The 16,460-nt window shown below is 25.3% G+C and overlaps 1 protein-coding gene across 1 annotated transcript in view; it reads left to right on the top strand.

Moving 5' to 3' along the window:
* The first annotated feature begins 2,367 nt into the window (after positions 1-2,367).
* The window catches only part of LOC145846491 (spectrin alpha chain, non-erythrocytic 1-like), a 29,654-nt gene continuing 15,561 nt past the window's right edge, over positions 2,368-16,460 (top strand). Inside the window, 24 exon segments of the mRNA XM_082953250.1 lie at positions 2,368-2,457; positions 2,799-2,954; positions 3,505-3,630; positions 4,692-4,836; positions 6,367-6,434; positions 6,559-6,701; positions 6,910-7,060; positions 8,396-8,581; positions 8,834-8,962; positions 9,482-9,624; positions 9,910-10,090; positions 10,260-10,451; positions 10,585-10,740; positions 11,051-11,240; positions 11,480-11,661; positions 11,907-12,023; positions 12,169-12,295; positions 12,436-12,558; positions 12,952-13,112; positions 13,248-13,400; positions 13,469-13,600; positions 13,701-13,849; positions 15,430-15,664; positions 16,013-16,225. Of these exon segments, the coding sequence (XP_082809376.1) occupies positions 2,368-2,457; positions 2,799-2,954; positions 3,505-3,630; positions 4,692-4,836; positions 6,367-6,434; positions 6,559-6,701; positions 6,910-7,060; positions 8,396-8,581; positions 8,834-8,962; positions 9,482-9,624; positions 9,910-10,090; positions 10,260-10,451; positions 10,585-10,740; positions 11,051-11,240; positions 11,480-11,661; positions 11,907-12,023; positions 12,169-12,295; positions 12,436-12,558; positions 12,952-13,112; positions 13,248-13,400; positions 13,469-13,600; positions 13,701-13,849; positions 15,430-15,664; positions 16,013-16,225 (3,648 nt within the window).

The following is a 16,460-nucleotide window of genomic DNA, read 5'->3' as shown; positions in this document are numbered from 1 at the left end:
GTTTTTTTGTCTTTACGCTGATCACCACAATGACAAGTTTGATTTAGAGCAGTGGTTCTTACAGTTGGCACCTGCGCACAGTAGAAATAATTTAACGTTAATAAAACGTTTAATAAGGTAAAAAAACTGTTTTATAAATGATATTAATTTAGTATTTGTTATTAGAAAAACTAATGTTAACATAGGTTAATAGTTCTTGAAACGTTATATATTCAACATGACACTCAAAGATTAGAAAATGGATGTTTTATCATGATATATTATATTTTAAAATATACTAGTCTAGTGTGTACAGAATTAAATGTTCAGTATTTTACTGTGCACAGCTTGTAAAAAGTTTAAAAATCTTCATCGTATACTACGCAAATGCTTACTTAGCTTAATAATGGTTTATAAAGTTTTTATTTAGTTCACTAATAACAAAATGTTTGGTACAAGTATTGTAAAGTACTGAATAATGACGAAAATAACAACAACTAATTACAATTAAAATCGTCAAATTGCTTGTAAGTTTTAATGATTTTAGATATTTTCTAAAATTTCCTAATAAATTTTTCATATAAAATTATTTCAAAAACTAAATTTTGTAACTAAAATAATTAAAAATTTTGCATTAAATTTTTACTTTGTTACAAAACGCTTTTAAGTTATATTTTAGTGTTACTATATTTGAAAAGTAGCTTATACAATTTTAGTAAAATACTATACGAGATAACTTAAAAGTTGTTAGTTTAGATAGTCAAAAAATACACAGAATTAGTTGTGAAGACTTGTGTAACTTCGAAATAAATAAAAAACAAAAAATATTAAAAGAAAACACTTGATTTACTTTTTTTATAACAGTGTTAAAGTGTTAAAAAGTATGTAATTTCAGATAGTTTTTTTTAATATACATTTACCATTTGTTTTTTAAAAACACATCCTTTAAAATTTTTAAGCAATATAAAATTTAATTTTTCAATTTATACATAAAACAAACCAATTTCAAACTACATTTTACTATAAAGTAATTATGTATTGCCTTTAATAAAAACCATCGGCTAGCGATAAAATACTTTGAACGCCGTTTTTGTACTTTTTGAATTAAAAACTAAAAATTTTACTAGAGCTGTTTTATAATAAGTTTTATTTAAAACAAATACTTGTTTTAATTAGTTGAAACTTGACAACAATTATTTTGTTTAATTTTTTTTACCTTGTTAAAACGTGTTATAAAGTTGTATGAGTATTTAAAAGAAATTTGTTCAAACATTTAAACCAATTACTTTAGGAAAAACTATTACATTAGTTGTAAACAAGTAATTACAGATTCTGAAAATAATAAGAATTAACAAAAAAAGTGATTGTTTTTCTCGACGATTTAATTAATCTAAGTTTTTTTTCAAAAAAACTTATTTTGATTCCAAATATAAATAACAGAGTCTAATAATTTTTATTTTAGTACAATATATATACTACATGATTCTACTCTTCAGCTTCAATCAACCGTAAAATGTCGCTCTTCTTCTCTTAGAGAAGTGTAATGAAAGCGTGTTTACTCAAGCGCGCTACTTCATAAATAAATAAAGTCACAGTGCTGCTTTTATTTTGTATGCTCTTTTTAACTGTTTGAAAAATGCTAAGTGTTTTCAAGTATTGTTACAAATTCGAATTTAGCGTTGTTAGCCATTATCTGCGTTTACTTTAAGTTTTAGTTAGAATTAGTTTTGTTAGTTTTATAATAAAACGCAATACTTGGTTTGTGTATTTAGAATGAATTTTTATTTTTATTTTCTTTACACTGCTTCGTTTGGTTATAAGTTTACTATTTTACACCTTAAATATTTTAGCTTGACCAAAGACTTGTTTGAGCTGTATTGTACAAAAAAAGTAATTCTTATTTAACATACTTTTGATTTCATAAATTACATTTAAAATATAACAAAAGTTCAAAATAGCAAAAACTTGTTCTTCAATAAAAAATCCAAAGTAGTAAATGCAGTAAAATTTAATTTCAAATACAATTAAACAAAATAAGTAATTTTAATTTAACAATAAAGCACGGTACTTTAAGTTAAAGAATATGTTACTATTAATTTTTTCTTACTTTTGAAATTGAAAACTTTTAACATTATTCTTAGATTTATTAATATATTTATTTTTAACTTAATTTTAACAAAGTATTTATTTAAACATAATAAGTCTTGTACAAGACATTAAATTGTATTCACTGAGTATGCCTCGATAACCAAAAGTTTTTTCCTACATCACGTCCTTAAACCAAACTTTTAAGCGCTTTTTTTTTGTCGCTCAATAAACAACACATGATAATCAATTAAAAAAGTTAAAATTAAGATACTTAATACGGATTGAAATTAATTTGTAACAATGAATTCCCAGTCGAATCAAAATGAAGAAGAAGCTGAATTTTCTAAAGAAATTTCGTTTAAACGACAAGATGTCCTTGGAAAGTACAAGGTAGTTTAAATCAATAAATGTCTTTTTCAACAAAATTTTTATTTAATTAATTATGAAAATATTGATTTCTGCCATTAAAACTTTTTTAAAATGGTAGTACTTTTGTTAAATAGCAAAACCAGCAAAAAAAAGCTATAATTTTTTTGATAAAAAAATATTTAAACATTTTACTTCCTGTTCTAAATTTCACAATATATATTTTTTTTCTATTATATTCATTGATTTACTAAAACATTAAAATAGTTACTGAATCTGTTGCTTGAATAATACTCAGTTCTAAAATTTTCAAAAGTTATAAACTTATGATAAAAATATATTTCCTGAACCTGAACGTTTAATAGGTTTTTCAAGATGGGTTAGAAGAATGTGAAATTAAACTGCAAAACTTGCTCTTGTTTCAAAAGTTTTGTGTTAGCTTTAATGAGTTAGAAGGTTGGATCAGTGAAAGAATGACTCAAGCTCGAGACATTAGCTGGATTGATAAATCAAATTTGCAAGTAAGTTTTTCTTTACTTACTTGTTAGAACTTATATTGCAAAAAATATACAATACTGAATGCTATTGTAAACACCTTTAATATTTAAAGAGTTTTACCTAAACTTTTGCAAAGCCATTTTTGAATAAGTTATAAGACTTTTACTTTGAAAAAAAAAGCGTTTTACAATTTTTTAAAACAACTTTACTTATTTTATTTGTAAAACTAGACAAGATTTTTGTTAAATTAAAGCTTTACTTAATCACGTATACCTTAAAAAAACAAGGACAAAACTAGTTATAAAATCATAAAAAATTTCAGTTTGTTATTTCTACTTTGCTTTTTAAAATTTCTCTTACTTATATTTCTTTAGGCGTAGATACTAGCTTTTACTAAGTTGTAAAGTTTAATAGATTACTTAAATTTTATTATTTTCTTATTTTTCTTATTCTTGAAAAAAAAAACTTAGTTATGTCTAAGTTTTTAATTAATGAAACTTAATCGTGTTTTTTGTAACCTAATTTCATTTGTGTAAAAAATATCTTTATATGTTAAAATGTACTATTATTTAGGTTTACGTACAAAAGCATTCTGCTTTGGAAGCTGAAGTTAATGCGAATGAAGCTAGTTTACAAAAATTAAAAACTGATGGAGCTAATATTATTGACAACAATTTGCCACAAACAGCAGACGTGCAGGTTTTTATCGTTTTATTTTAATATAAGTTTCACAGTTTTTAATAAGTTAGTTAAAGAGCAATCCAAAAGTTCTAAATATGATCAAAAAAAGTTGAAGTTTTTTCTTCGAATTTAATTAACAAAAAACTGTTTAAACCCACTTTAATTTAGAAAATATTTTATTTAATTTCGTTAATCTCTAGTTAAAACTAAAAAAAATAAGATAAAAACTAACTTGATATTTTTCTAATAAAATATTTTTAAAAATGATAGAAAATAACTATGATAAAAGATACATTCCCGTTTTTACAGTATTTTCTCAGGCAAATAAAGACTAATTGAATAATTTTATTTTTATTTTTTTATATGAAGACTTTTGTAGGTATTTATATACCATTTGCAACTAGGAACATATGCATTTAAGTTACTTATTTTATTTGTTTTTTGTTAACAAAAAAAAAAAAAAAACTTAAATTCATTTACTATTAGTTACAAATGGTATATAGTTTTTTCAAAAACACTATAGCTTAAATTGTTTTTAATCAAGTATAGTTTTAGCTTCAATTTATTGAAAACAATCAAAGGTAACAAATTTTTAGAAAACTAACACAAAATATCGTCGAATTTGAATTATCATCTTTTTTTAATAATGTTTTAATGTTTGTTTTTTATTTTATATAAGTAAAAGACTCTACGAATAAAATATTTTTTCACTTTAAAACTTTAAAGATACTTTTTTTCTGTTTAGTATATTATTCAGGTTTTTATAAGTGAATCTCTTTAACTTTTCTTTTAAATTAAAAAAGCTTTTGAACTAAGTTGAAAATTTTGTTAGTATGTCTTTTTTTTTTTAATTAACTAAAAAAAAACTTGTAGTTTTGTTTTATATTTATTTCGTTAAAACTGAAAAAAACTAGTATTATCTTGTGAACAATAACAAACGTTGTATTAGTTTACTAAAAAGTATAAAACTTAAACAACCAAAAGTATAAATTAGCACGTTACATAATGATAGTGTATAAAAGTAGAATCCTAATAAACATATTTGTGACAAAAACATATTAATGTAAGCTTTTTTGTAGACACGCCTTATGGACATTGAACAGCAATGGCAAGAACTCTTAGATGCGTTGAAGTTAAGAGCTAAAAAGTTGTCACAAGCAATCAACCTCACAAACTATCTTCGAAAGTCAAAAGAAATTCTTTACTGGATCGAAGACAAGGCTAGTTTATAGGCAAACGCTTTGAGAGCTTGTATGACAGTTATAGTATAGGATGTTAGTTTCAGAAAACTAAAGACAAATAACGAAAATTAAACTTTAATCTGACCAAAAATTTTGCTAAGTCTTGATTTTTTTTAACTTTTAGAAATATCAATAGGCAGCGGAACATATCAGTTAGTTTTACGTGAATATACTTAGAAAGTATTTAAACAAACATTACCTTTTTAAGATATAACATAAACTATTCTTTTTTACTCTGTTTTAATTTTAAGATATAACGTAAAGCGTTAGATTCTAAAGAATTAACCTCATTTAACAATCAGACCTCATTAGAAAATCAAAGTATTTCTGTTTGCAAATACATTAACAACTTACAGGAGTTTCGCTGCTCATTAGTTATGACAGCTCTACTTTTACAATGTCTTGTTGATGAATAAATTTGAATTTTTAAACCTAGTTTGAAAGTTAGATACAATTTTTCAGCTCGTATTTTACTTCCGAATATGTCTTTATAGTTAATATATTTTCTACATAAATAATTAGTTTTGCATTATTTTTTAAATGTACCTTAATACTTTACAGACTTTGTAAGGCTGTTTATAATTTTTGATCATCGAAACGCCGTAAGTCAAAACAACAGTTTGTAAAACAACAATTGTTTTTATTTAATAAATATAGTATTCTATAAGGTTACACTACTATTTTCAGATAAGGTATGTTTTTAAGTTAGTACTTAACCGTCCTAAACTTTGTATAAAAGCGTTTTTTATTACATGTAATTTTTTTATTTTCTTGTTTTTAAGTTTATAGCTGACTTGATTTCTTGTGTTTAAAAGTGTTCTAGTCTGACTTTTAAAGTTTTTAAATAGTAGAGTTTTAGCTTTTAATAATTGTTGAGCAGAAATATAGCAAACACAAAAAGTATGCTAGTATAAAGCAAATAAAAGTTTTAGACACTTTGTGACGCTATACAGCAATTAAAATAAATTTTACGACATGTATGTATGTTTAAGTTGAAACTGTTATATCCAAGGTTTGGTGTTATTCACTCTTTTGTCCATTAAATTTAGTATTTAAACTACCTCAACAAAACTATGTCTTGAAAACTTATTTTTTCTTAATACTGTTAAACTCAAAAAACCTATCAAACATTTTAATTAAAAAAACTTTATCTGTAAACTTGTGATTAAGTTTGTAAGTATTAATTAATAAATCTTTTTTTTTTCAAATTAAAACATTCTAATACTTCCAGTTAAAGTATAACTTTACAGATATTCTATTTGTATGTGCAAATTTTATACGCTGTTTTATATATTTAAAAGTACTATACGAAGTAAACAACTACTACTGTAAATGTTTTCGAAACGTTATATACTCAATTGAAAGCTACGTTAAAAAAAATAATATTTAATATCCTGTTATTTTAAGTTTCATCAATTATATAAAAAAATAGGAAACTTTGATAAAAGCAAATCAAGAAGAAGGTAAAAATCTACATATTGATGACGTCATGCTACTAAACGGAAAATTTGAGAAAATTTTTCTGAAATAAACACCTATCAAGAAGTTATTGACGACATAAGAGTGGAAGTTAAAAAACTGGTAATAAAAATTTAAACTAACTTTCGACTGTAATACTTAATGTTTAGATAGTAGTAAAAATTAACTTAAATTGTAATATCTAAAGCTATTTACTTACTTTAATAATGAAATGTAACAAAAATAGGTTGAAGACGACAAGCACCCAGAAAACAAGCAAATTATTGAAAAGGAGCAGGAAATAATACAAAAATGGAACAGCTTGAAAGAAGCTGCCGAATCTCGTAAACTAGAACTAAAAAATCTCATTCAAGTTCAATCATTTAAAAAGTTTGCTACTTTATTTGTTTTTATATAAATTGCATCATTATAAAAAGATACTTATTAGTTCAGTTATTTTTAAATATTTGTTTGAGACTGTAGGACTTGAACTGCAAGTTAATTTTTTTTTAATTATTTTCAAAAGCTTTATAAGAGCTTTGAAAAACTTTCACTGAAACATTTTTGTACTTGCTAACAAAAAATCAAAACTTTACAGAGATGTAGAAGAGGCAATTTCTTGGATGGGTGAAAAAGAAGATTTGTTACGTAACAGTAGTAACTTTTATGGTGACGATGTAACGATTGTTGAGAGACTGCAGCGTCGTCATGAAGCTATTGAGAGAGATTTAAATGCTTTACATAACAAAGTTTGCTTCAATTACTTAAGAATATATTTTATTATAACATTTAACTATAAATGTTGTCTGTGATTCGAAATCTAAGTCTAACGTTAATTTTATAAATGTTAGATAAACAAATGCACGAGAAGTCATTGTTGAAAATTAATATATATATAAAAATTTATAGCAAGTTAGGTTATCTTTTTAATCAATGTTAGTGTAATAATAGTCACTGCTTACTTTATAAAAACAAAACTAAATTAGTAATAAAAAAATTGATCACACCAAATAGATAATCGAAATACAAGCTCTAAGTAAACTAAGACAAAAATTTGTTTGTTCAAACTCGACAGCTTATTATAACCGTTGAAGGTTATAATATTTAACCGAAAAATATAATTTATCTTTTACTTTACAGTGTGTCTACCATTTGCGGGTATGATTATAAAATCAAAAAATGTCTACTTAACGTTTATTTTAACCGTTTTTGGATAACAAATAGACCACTAAAAGTTTCTTTAATTTATTTAAATTGATACTAAAAGTCTAAAAGTGTTATTGAGTTTAAATAGATACTAAAACTGAGATCTTGAAAACCGAAAGTCTAAGAAAAGTAATCAAAAATTTATTATTAACTAAAGTTTTAATTTTATTAAACAAATTTTAGCTTGTTCTTAAAATTTTTTTTATAATATTTACTTTAATAACATGGGAGTCGTAAAAAAAATAGTTGCAGCTAACAAAAACATTTTGTTTTAGAATTATCGATCCAGTTTATAAAACTTTGATGTATTTTTCATAATCAAAAGCCTTAACTAACATTGAATTAAGAAAAAAAAAACGCTCTTTAGTTATCTTCAGCAACTAATCAAAATCTAAGTTCTATTACTATGGTAATTCTGAGAAAAAATATTTCAAAAAAAAATTAAGTATATATTTTAAAACAAGCTATGTTTATTTTTCTCATATACTTGAAATGCTGTTTTAAAACCATCAAATACACACATTTTTAAAAGTCTCATAACTATAGACTACTGAGCAATTATTTTTATTCAATAGTTTTCATGATTAAATAAAATTTAAAGTTATTGCCTAAAACGTTTGACTGACCTTAAGAGACCAGTTTGTGTTGTCTACGTTATTTTAATTCAGTAGGAAATAATTTAAACTATGATATCTAAAAAAACAAGTATTTTTGGATAGGAAGTGACGACTAGAAAATATGATAACATTTATATTAAAAAATAATTACACACAAATTTGGTCTACTTAGATAATATTATTCGATAAGTTTTAGAATTTTACTTTTAATACAAAAAAGTTATCTAGTTTTTATTGTAAAAAGAAACTTAATTTTTATAGATAAAGACACTATTCGAGGAAGCTGACAGTTTAGAAAATCTAAGTGAATCTCGCAAATCCGGTTGTGATGTAATAAAAATGAATGATGTTAAAGAACTAGTGAACTTTATGACGCTCAAATGGAAAGAAGTGAGCAAAATGGCAGCAAATAGAAAAATTAATCTTAACAAGTGTCACCGTATGCAGGTATTTGATTTTTCTGGTTTCATATTTATTTCTGTTTTTGTTACCAAAAAAAAGCAATTGTAATTGAATATAATTTTTGACGAAACTTTGTTTAAAACTAGAAATGACAAACTAATAAAATAACAAGTTAAATAAAAAAATACATACAGAAAGTCTAATTTTTATTGGTATTTGTAAGCTTTTTTTATACCATATACTCATATATATTGGTTACACATTTTTGAATAAGTTCTAAAGCTTAAATAAAAACAGAAATTTTTGTTTGATTGTAACGAGTTGAAATTGTGGTGCACAAACATTAGAACTCGGATGACAGCTGATACACTTGAGTGTGATGTCATAAAAGCTGAAGCACTAAAGGAAAAACACAATGAACATCTTGTTAGTTAAAAATTTTTTTTTGAAAACTGTTTGTATATTTTTATATATTACTTCTTACACAGATATAGTTTTTATTGTTGTTGTTAATCCAAAATGTATGTTAAAACTATGAAAACAATTAGTCGATTTTTCAATTAGTTGCTGTTTAATACTTGGAAATCTTCGCTTGAGTTTAATTTAGTTTTTTCATTTAACTCAAGTATTATATGTTCAGATGTATTAATTTCTTTAATACTAAGTAGAATAGCTTTAAAACGTATCTTAAAATAGCTAATAACTTAAAAAATACTTGATAACTGCTTAGTTAACTTAATACCTAGAGTATACTTAATCAATTTAATTTTGTTAGATTATAAGTTTTTTAAAACTTACATTTCTTTATTGCCAAGTTTAATTTCATTGTATTTTGCTCACCGCAACATTCCCTCATGCAATTTTAATGAGTCTTTAAAACAGACACTTCTTAAATAAAAACCCTAATAAGGTGTTCCTGATAAATTAAGGAAAACTTTATTTCAGAATGAAATAAACGCACAAGAAGGAACTTACAATGACACAATAGAGTGTGGTAAGTTTATTCTTTCAGAAATAAAAGGAAAGAGCAATTCCAGCTCATTAGAATCGCTATCAACTTCTTCGTCTGATACTGACAGCCAAATACTGTGAGATATCAGTTTTTGTATTCATTTCTTTGTAAATTTTAAATAGGAGCACATGAAAAAAGTTATCGAACAGTTCCTACAACCATAATTTAATAACTTTTCATTTTTATAAGACCAAGTTAATCTTTAAGTAACTATCTCGATTAAAGTTGTAATTTTTAAAACTTTTACTCACTTAGTTTTTTTAAAACTCGTCTATAAATAATACATTGTATTTACTAAACAAATTAGTATAAATTACATTTAATTGGCAAAGTAGAATAAATGATTATGTAAATCAAACAGCGCTACGGAGCCAGACATAATTTCAGCTAGTCAGATTGATAACGAGCTAGAGGCAATACAAAGTCTCCATGGACAAGTAACTCAGGTATGGGAAGAAAGAAACCAATTGTATGACCAATGCTTGCATTTTTCGTTGTTTACAAGGGATCTTGAACAGGCACAATCTTGGCTTACAAATCAAGTATGTTAATCAAAATTTAAAACACATAGATAAGATAGATCTTTTAGTAGTAGTAAAACTTCCAAAAATAAGTATTATTGTTTTAAAAGCTTCAAAAAGTACAGTTGAGTAATAATCTTTTTTTTATAAATCTCAGGTTTGTTACTAAAAAAGACTCTGTTTTAAATAGGAAAGAATATTGTCAGATGATAACTTAGGTTACTCACTTGACTCGACAGAAGAACAACTAAAAAAGCACCAGGACTTTATTAAGTCGGTTAAAGCACAAGAAGACAAAATTACTATAGTTAATGATCTAGCTATTCGACTTTGCGAAAAAAATCACTATGCTAAAGATGAAATAGAAGAAAAAAGGCTACAAGTAAAATTTATACAACTTTATTTTTTAGTACAAAATTTTATTTATAGAAATATAAGCAATCAGATAATATTTATCCATTAAACTCTTACACGAGCGTTACTTGACATTTTAAAATAAACGTAATGGTTTCTAGTTGTTAGAAAGACACGCCAAGCTTAAAGATGGAACTGCGAATAAAGATAAGTTGCTAGGGCAGATGTATGAAGTGCGTTTGTATGATAGAGATGTGGAGCAGATTGTAGGTTGGATACAAGACAAAATGATCGTGGCCAAGGATATATCTTACACTGTTTGTAACCTAATAATAGTGCTTAAGCTCACAAAGTCTTAAATTGTCATATAAAAAAATATATATACACTAGTTACTTTAAAAAATATAAAAATTATAATTATTTATTAAGATATTAAGAAATTGTATTAAACAAAAATTATTTTTTCACTAGTCTAACAACTATATAATAACAAAACGTAAAAAAGAAGTTTTTAGTGGAAAACTATTTTTTAGTAATGGTAATAGCAAAAATTTCTATTAGTGTTTTTTTGAATCCTATTCTTTGTTTTGTATTTTATATTTGTAAGTTGCAAGAACAAATTTATAGGGAGAAGTCAACATAAATGAAAAGTTGCAGCGACATCGAATGTTTGAGGTAGAAGTTCAAAATTCGTGGCCAAATGTCGAATCAGTAATTGAAAGAAAGGTTCAAGACGAGAATGAGCAGAAAATATTAATAAAAAAAGAAAAAATAGAAAATCTTTGGTCAGAACTGATTAATCAATCAAAAATTAAAGGTTAAGCATTTTTATTTATTTTTCGGCTCTTATCTTTGAGAAGTAACTTTGAAATATTGTTTTTATAAGTTGTTTGTAGTTTAAAGCTTTTATTTTTGACAGACATAGAGTTTATTTTAATGAACCTCGTATAAATATAAGGCATAAAATTAAAAAAATAACCAAACTGTAGCACGTTTTTTAACTAAAAAATGTAAAGCAAATTTTTATACACTTTAAGAAAACACTAAATATAATAGGTAAAAGATTAGAGGAATGCAGTGCCGAACAAATTTATAACAACCAAGTGAAGGATATTGAGGAATGGATAATTGGAGTGCACAAAAAGTTAGCATCTTCCGATGAAGGGTACGACGTTCCATCAGTTACTCAACTTGTCAAAAACTACCACTTGCTTGAAGTTGAGGTGCAAATGTATAAGGTAAAATTAAACTTTTTATTTTGTAGCTTGGTCTTGTTTTTTATAAGTTTTACAGATAAAGTCTACCATAACTACATTTTGTGCCACTTTTAGTTTTTTTTCTTCTAATTTATTGTTATTTTATAAAGAGACTACGGATAAATAACAAGTATATTTGCCTTGTCCAAAACCTAGAATGAATTGTATAAAGTAATTTTTTGTATTTTAAATTAAGATGAAAAATTATAATTGGTATAAACTTCAAGGACAAACTTGACGGAATAGTAGTTCAAGCTAAAACTTTTGAGGAACAAAATCATTTCAAATGCGAAGCTATAAAAGCAAAAGAAGCTGACTTAACTGGCAAATATCAAAAGCTACAGGTAATTCTTTATAAGTACATCTAATGATAATATTAATTTTTATGAGTAACTTTAAATGATGCAAAAATCATGATAAAGTTTTATATTTTGTTTATCAAATTATTTTTTTTAATTTATGGAAAGTAAACTCTGCTTAAAACAATAGGATCCTTTAGAAGTTAGACAAAAAAATCTATCAAGTTCATTGAAATCGAAACTTTTGTTACGCGACATTATCGATGAAAATGAATGGATATCAGAAAAACACTTTTTAGCCGCTTCACCTTATATTGGTACGGGAAATATAAAGTGTTTTTATCGATTTAATTTTTTATTGATAGCTCAATTTTTTTAAATCAAAGTTGACCTAAAAAATTTTTTAAGTCTAGCTTCTTTTTGTATGTACTATGTAGCTATTCATTTTAAATAATAGGAAAAGATCTATCGATGATTGGTGTTGTCACACGAAAGCATGATCTGTTAAGCTCCGAAATTCTGTCGCATAAAACCGAGGTAGAAGAAATTAAAAATCGTGCTCAGAATTTGATTGATGAAGGCTGGTTATTTCTTTATTTTTTGGTAAACTTAAATTTATAGGGTATTTACATTCAGACAAAATTTAGTAAGTAAAACTTCACACTATTTTTATGTACACACTTAAAGAAAAATTGATTTTTAAGTTGAAATCCGTATAAAGTTTTATTTAACACTTGTTATTATGTCAGAGTGTGTAGTTAATAAAAACTTATTTTGTATGTATATGCAGGTTTTCAAATGTTTTAATTACAATATTAAAATTTATGTAGCAAGTACTGGAAAATACCTGTGTCATTTAGAAATCAGTGTTTAATTTTTTTAATGTTTGCTTTAGTTGTTGTTATTTATGTTATAGCCTGTTTTCCAGATACTTAAACAAAAAGTATCTTCGCTTTAAATTCTATCAATACAGAAAATAATGACAAAGACAAGCTGTCTGAGCAAAAGTTACTAGTAGAAGAAAATTTTGCAAAGTTGTTAGAAGCAGCTGAAAATCGGAAAACTTTACTTAAAGATGCAGCTTCCGCAGCTGATTATATAGAAAATAACAACGACTCTAAAGATTGGATAAATGTACTTGAAACTTTTATACTTTTTTTTTAAGTAACACTAATTTTTTTTTCTTTGAACCAGAAACTTTTTGAGTAAATTAGATTATGTATTTAATAAAATACATGATATAAAAAGAAGTTACCTTTTTACCAAAAGGAAAAACGTCGGGTTATGAACTCCTATGATGCTGTTAAGAAAAATGAAGATTCAGTTGAATCACTAAAGAGAAAGCATGATACCTTACTAAATGACTTAATTAATTACTCAAAAGCTGTGGAGACTCTTAGAGGTCAAGCTGAAAGTTGTAAGGTATATTACTAAGATGTGTTTTTTTAATTATTAGTACTAATAAAAACAATGTTTATTGACAATTTTAGCTGCAATCACCGATGAAGTTGAGTTCAAGCAATGAAGTCATCTTAGTTGTTCATGACTATAGAGCAAAAAATCCACGGGAGTTGAGTTGTCGCGAGAACGACAAGTTGTCATTGATATCTGCCTATAACAAGGTTACAAGATTATTTTGTATATAAAAAAATCATTGCTAAACAAGAAAACAAAGTGTAAGTCTTTGCCTAGCAGCTAGTAAATGTATATATGTAAAAACAGAATTGGTGGAAAGTTGAAAATGATGAAGGGAAAACTGGTTTTGTGCCATCAACTCACGTCAGTAGATTTAATCAAAAAGATCCATCGAAAGAAGACGAAAGTGTAAATGTTCCAACTTTAAAGGATACTCAGAATTGTCTAGAAAAACTGTAAGAGCGTTATTGTTAAAAATGTAACTTATTAGTCTCATTTGATCAACTAAATAAAAAACAATTTTCCTGAAATCTTTAAACTATTTATATTTACTAAAAGGTTTTGATCATAAGTTGTTTAACTTGAAAATAAGTTTAAAAACAGGCAAAATGTATTTTTTATTCAATTTTTCTATATTTTTAGATTTTTTATGGTTTCAAGTTTTAATAGCTTCAAAATGCATTTTGTTCCAAGTTTTACCGTAAAAAACATTTTTTTCAATTAATTTAAATCAAACCTTTATTTAGCACTTGATAGTTTCTTTAGATTATCATACAGTTCTCTATAGAAAATAAGGAGAATTTTGGTTTTAATTTAAAAGAGTTTTAAAAACAACTTCTTAATGTTATTTAACATATCTTGTTTTTATTTAACAATGATAAGTTTAAAATAAGTGTGGTTCAGTACAAACTTTTTATATAATTTTTTATATGATATTAGTATATAATAATATTAATTTAATAAGTATCGTTGTCAGTTGGTTGTACAATTATTAAGTTTTCTGAAAAAATACATTTAAATGTAGAAGTATCAAAACTGTATATAATTACAACAACTTTTAGAAAAAACCTAAAACTTGGTGCTGTTAAACATCAATAAGGTTAATAAAAAAAAAATAATTTATTGCGCTTTATAAGTTTGCTATTACAATGTTTTAAAACAAAAATTCAACTTTTATTAAATTGAAAAAATAAATAAAAAACTTTTTTTCTAAAATATTATTATAATACAAAATACATTCTAAACTTTAGATATGTTGTATGCTTTAAAAATCGTGACCATTTAAAATAAATTTATCATATCAACATAAATATTATTAAACTTTTTTTTTTCAAAATCATCAGTTTAAGCTTAAAAATTTTACAGTCAAACTGATTAGCTGTTAATAAACTTAGACAGCTGTTAAAAGTTAAACGCTGAAACAACTGTGATGAATAAACTCTCATTGCTCCCACCTATGGTCGATTTTAAGCTTCATACCCATAAATAATTCAAACATATGCAGTAGTTACTTTCTAGGACTTAAATCTTAACTTTACATTTTTTCTTTGCATGGTAGTTGGAACTACCACAGAACCGGTCATTTTCAACTTATTATTATTTAAAAAATAACTGAAGCAAAACTCTAATTTTTGAAAAAGATTAACAAAGTATAAAAACAAAATAATGTATAAATGCAGATAATAAAAAAACGAGACATTTTTCCAAGAAAAAAACACAAAAAATTTAGTTTCTTAAAATCAGTTAAGTAAAAAACACAACGATTGGGTAAGCTAATCTAAGTTAGTCATTGACTTAAAAATTATAAAACTATGAAACAGATTTTCAAAAAACAAGTTTTAAGTAGAACTCAAAGTTTCTTAGTCTCAATTCTTTTAAACCTACTACATACATACTGAACTGAGTTTTATACCAAAATTGAACAATAAAAATGAAAGAAGCAAACACGTTTTTATTTTTTTACTACATGTTTCCATGAATAAGTTCAGTGTCAGAGACTAACAAAAGTGTCTAATTGGTTTAAATTTTTTTAAAGGTATGATCAGGTCTTGAAAGAAGCAAAGCGTCGCAGTGAAGAGCTGAAAAATTTTCTTGAAAAATTCGCGTTGCTTCGGGACTGCGACGAGAATTTGGAGTGGTTGGCTCAACAGAAAAACTTGGCAAATCAGTATATGACCATCTCATCTCCAGATGACCATTCAAGCGACGAAGAAGAAGCTGATCTGGAAAAAGTTGAAAAGTTACAACGTCAGCTGGAAGATTTTCAGCGCGTACGTAAACCTCTTTGCAACTAAGATTAGTTATAAAAGTAGCACTTTTTGATGTTTTGTTTTCTATCAAACCTATTTATCCGACAGTTGTTGGATTGAGTAAATCTAAAACTCTAATATATGTCAAGTTTTGTACTTTTCTTTACTTAAAATTATAGATTCGAATAATACTTGCCAAGTTAAATTATAAACTTGTAACTAGTATTGTCTGGAAATTACTCTTATAAACTAAATACAACAAAAAAAAATTATATAAAGAACTCCGTTAATTTATTTACACAAAGTATTTAGCATTTTCAAAATTTTTTATTTTTAAACGTTTTACAACGTAAATAAAATGACCAACAGAACATGCGGGCCTGCGGAAAAAACATCGAACGTTTGAATGAGCGCGCCAAAAGTGTTCAGCAACGCAGTACAAACTCTATTACGTCGTCAAGGTCGTCATCTGTATCTTCTGTTTCCTCATTGAAGCAAGACGAGCATCTGTTAGGAGATGAAGTCATTGTTGCTCAAATTGAAGTACAACCGTTTACTGACGACGTTGCAGATAAAATAAAAGTAAGAAAAAGAGTTAATAATTACAGTTGTTATATCCGATACTTTTGCTAATAAATTACCATTTGCTTTAAAATATTTATACTTAAATAAAAGTTTTAAGAACTTTTTCGCCTGAATTAAAATGTTTGCTTTTTTGGATATTTATAATTTTTTAGTTTTTCTTTTTTTTAAAGCGTCCTAAATTAACATTTAGTAAAAAAAAATCATTAAGAATATTTTTTATTAAGATCTAAAA

This window comes from Thalia democratica, unplaced genomic scaffold (genome assembly GCF_965202585.1).
Source record: "Thalia democratica unplaced genomic scaffold, ktThaDemo2.hap1.1 HAP1_SCAFFOLD_480, whole genome shotgun sequence".
NCBI classification, from domain to species: Eukaryota; Metazoa; Chordata; class Thaliacea; order Salpida; family Salpidae; genus Thalia; species Thalia democratica.
This window is presented reverse-complemented; position numbering and strand designations above follow the sequence as displayed.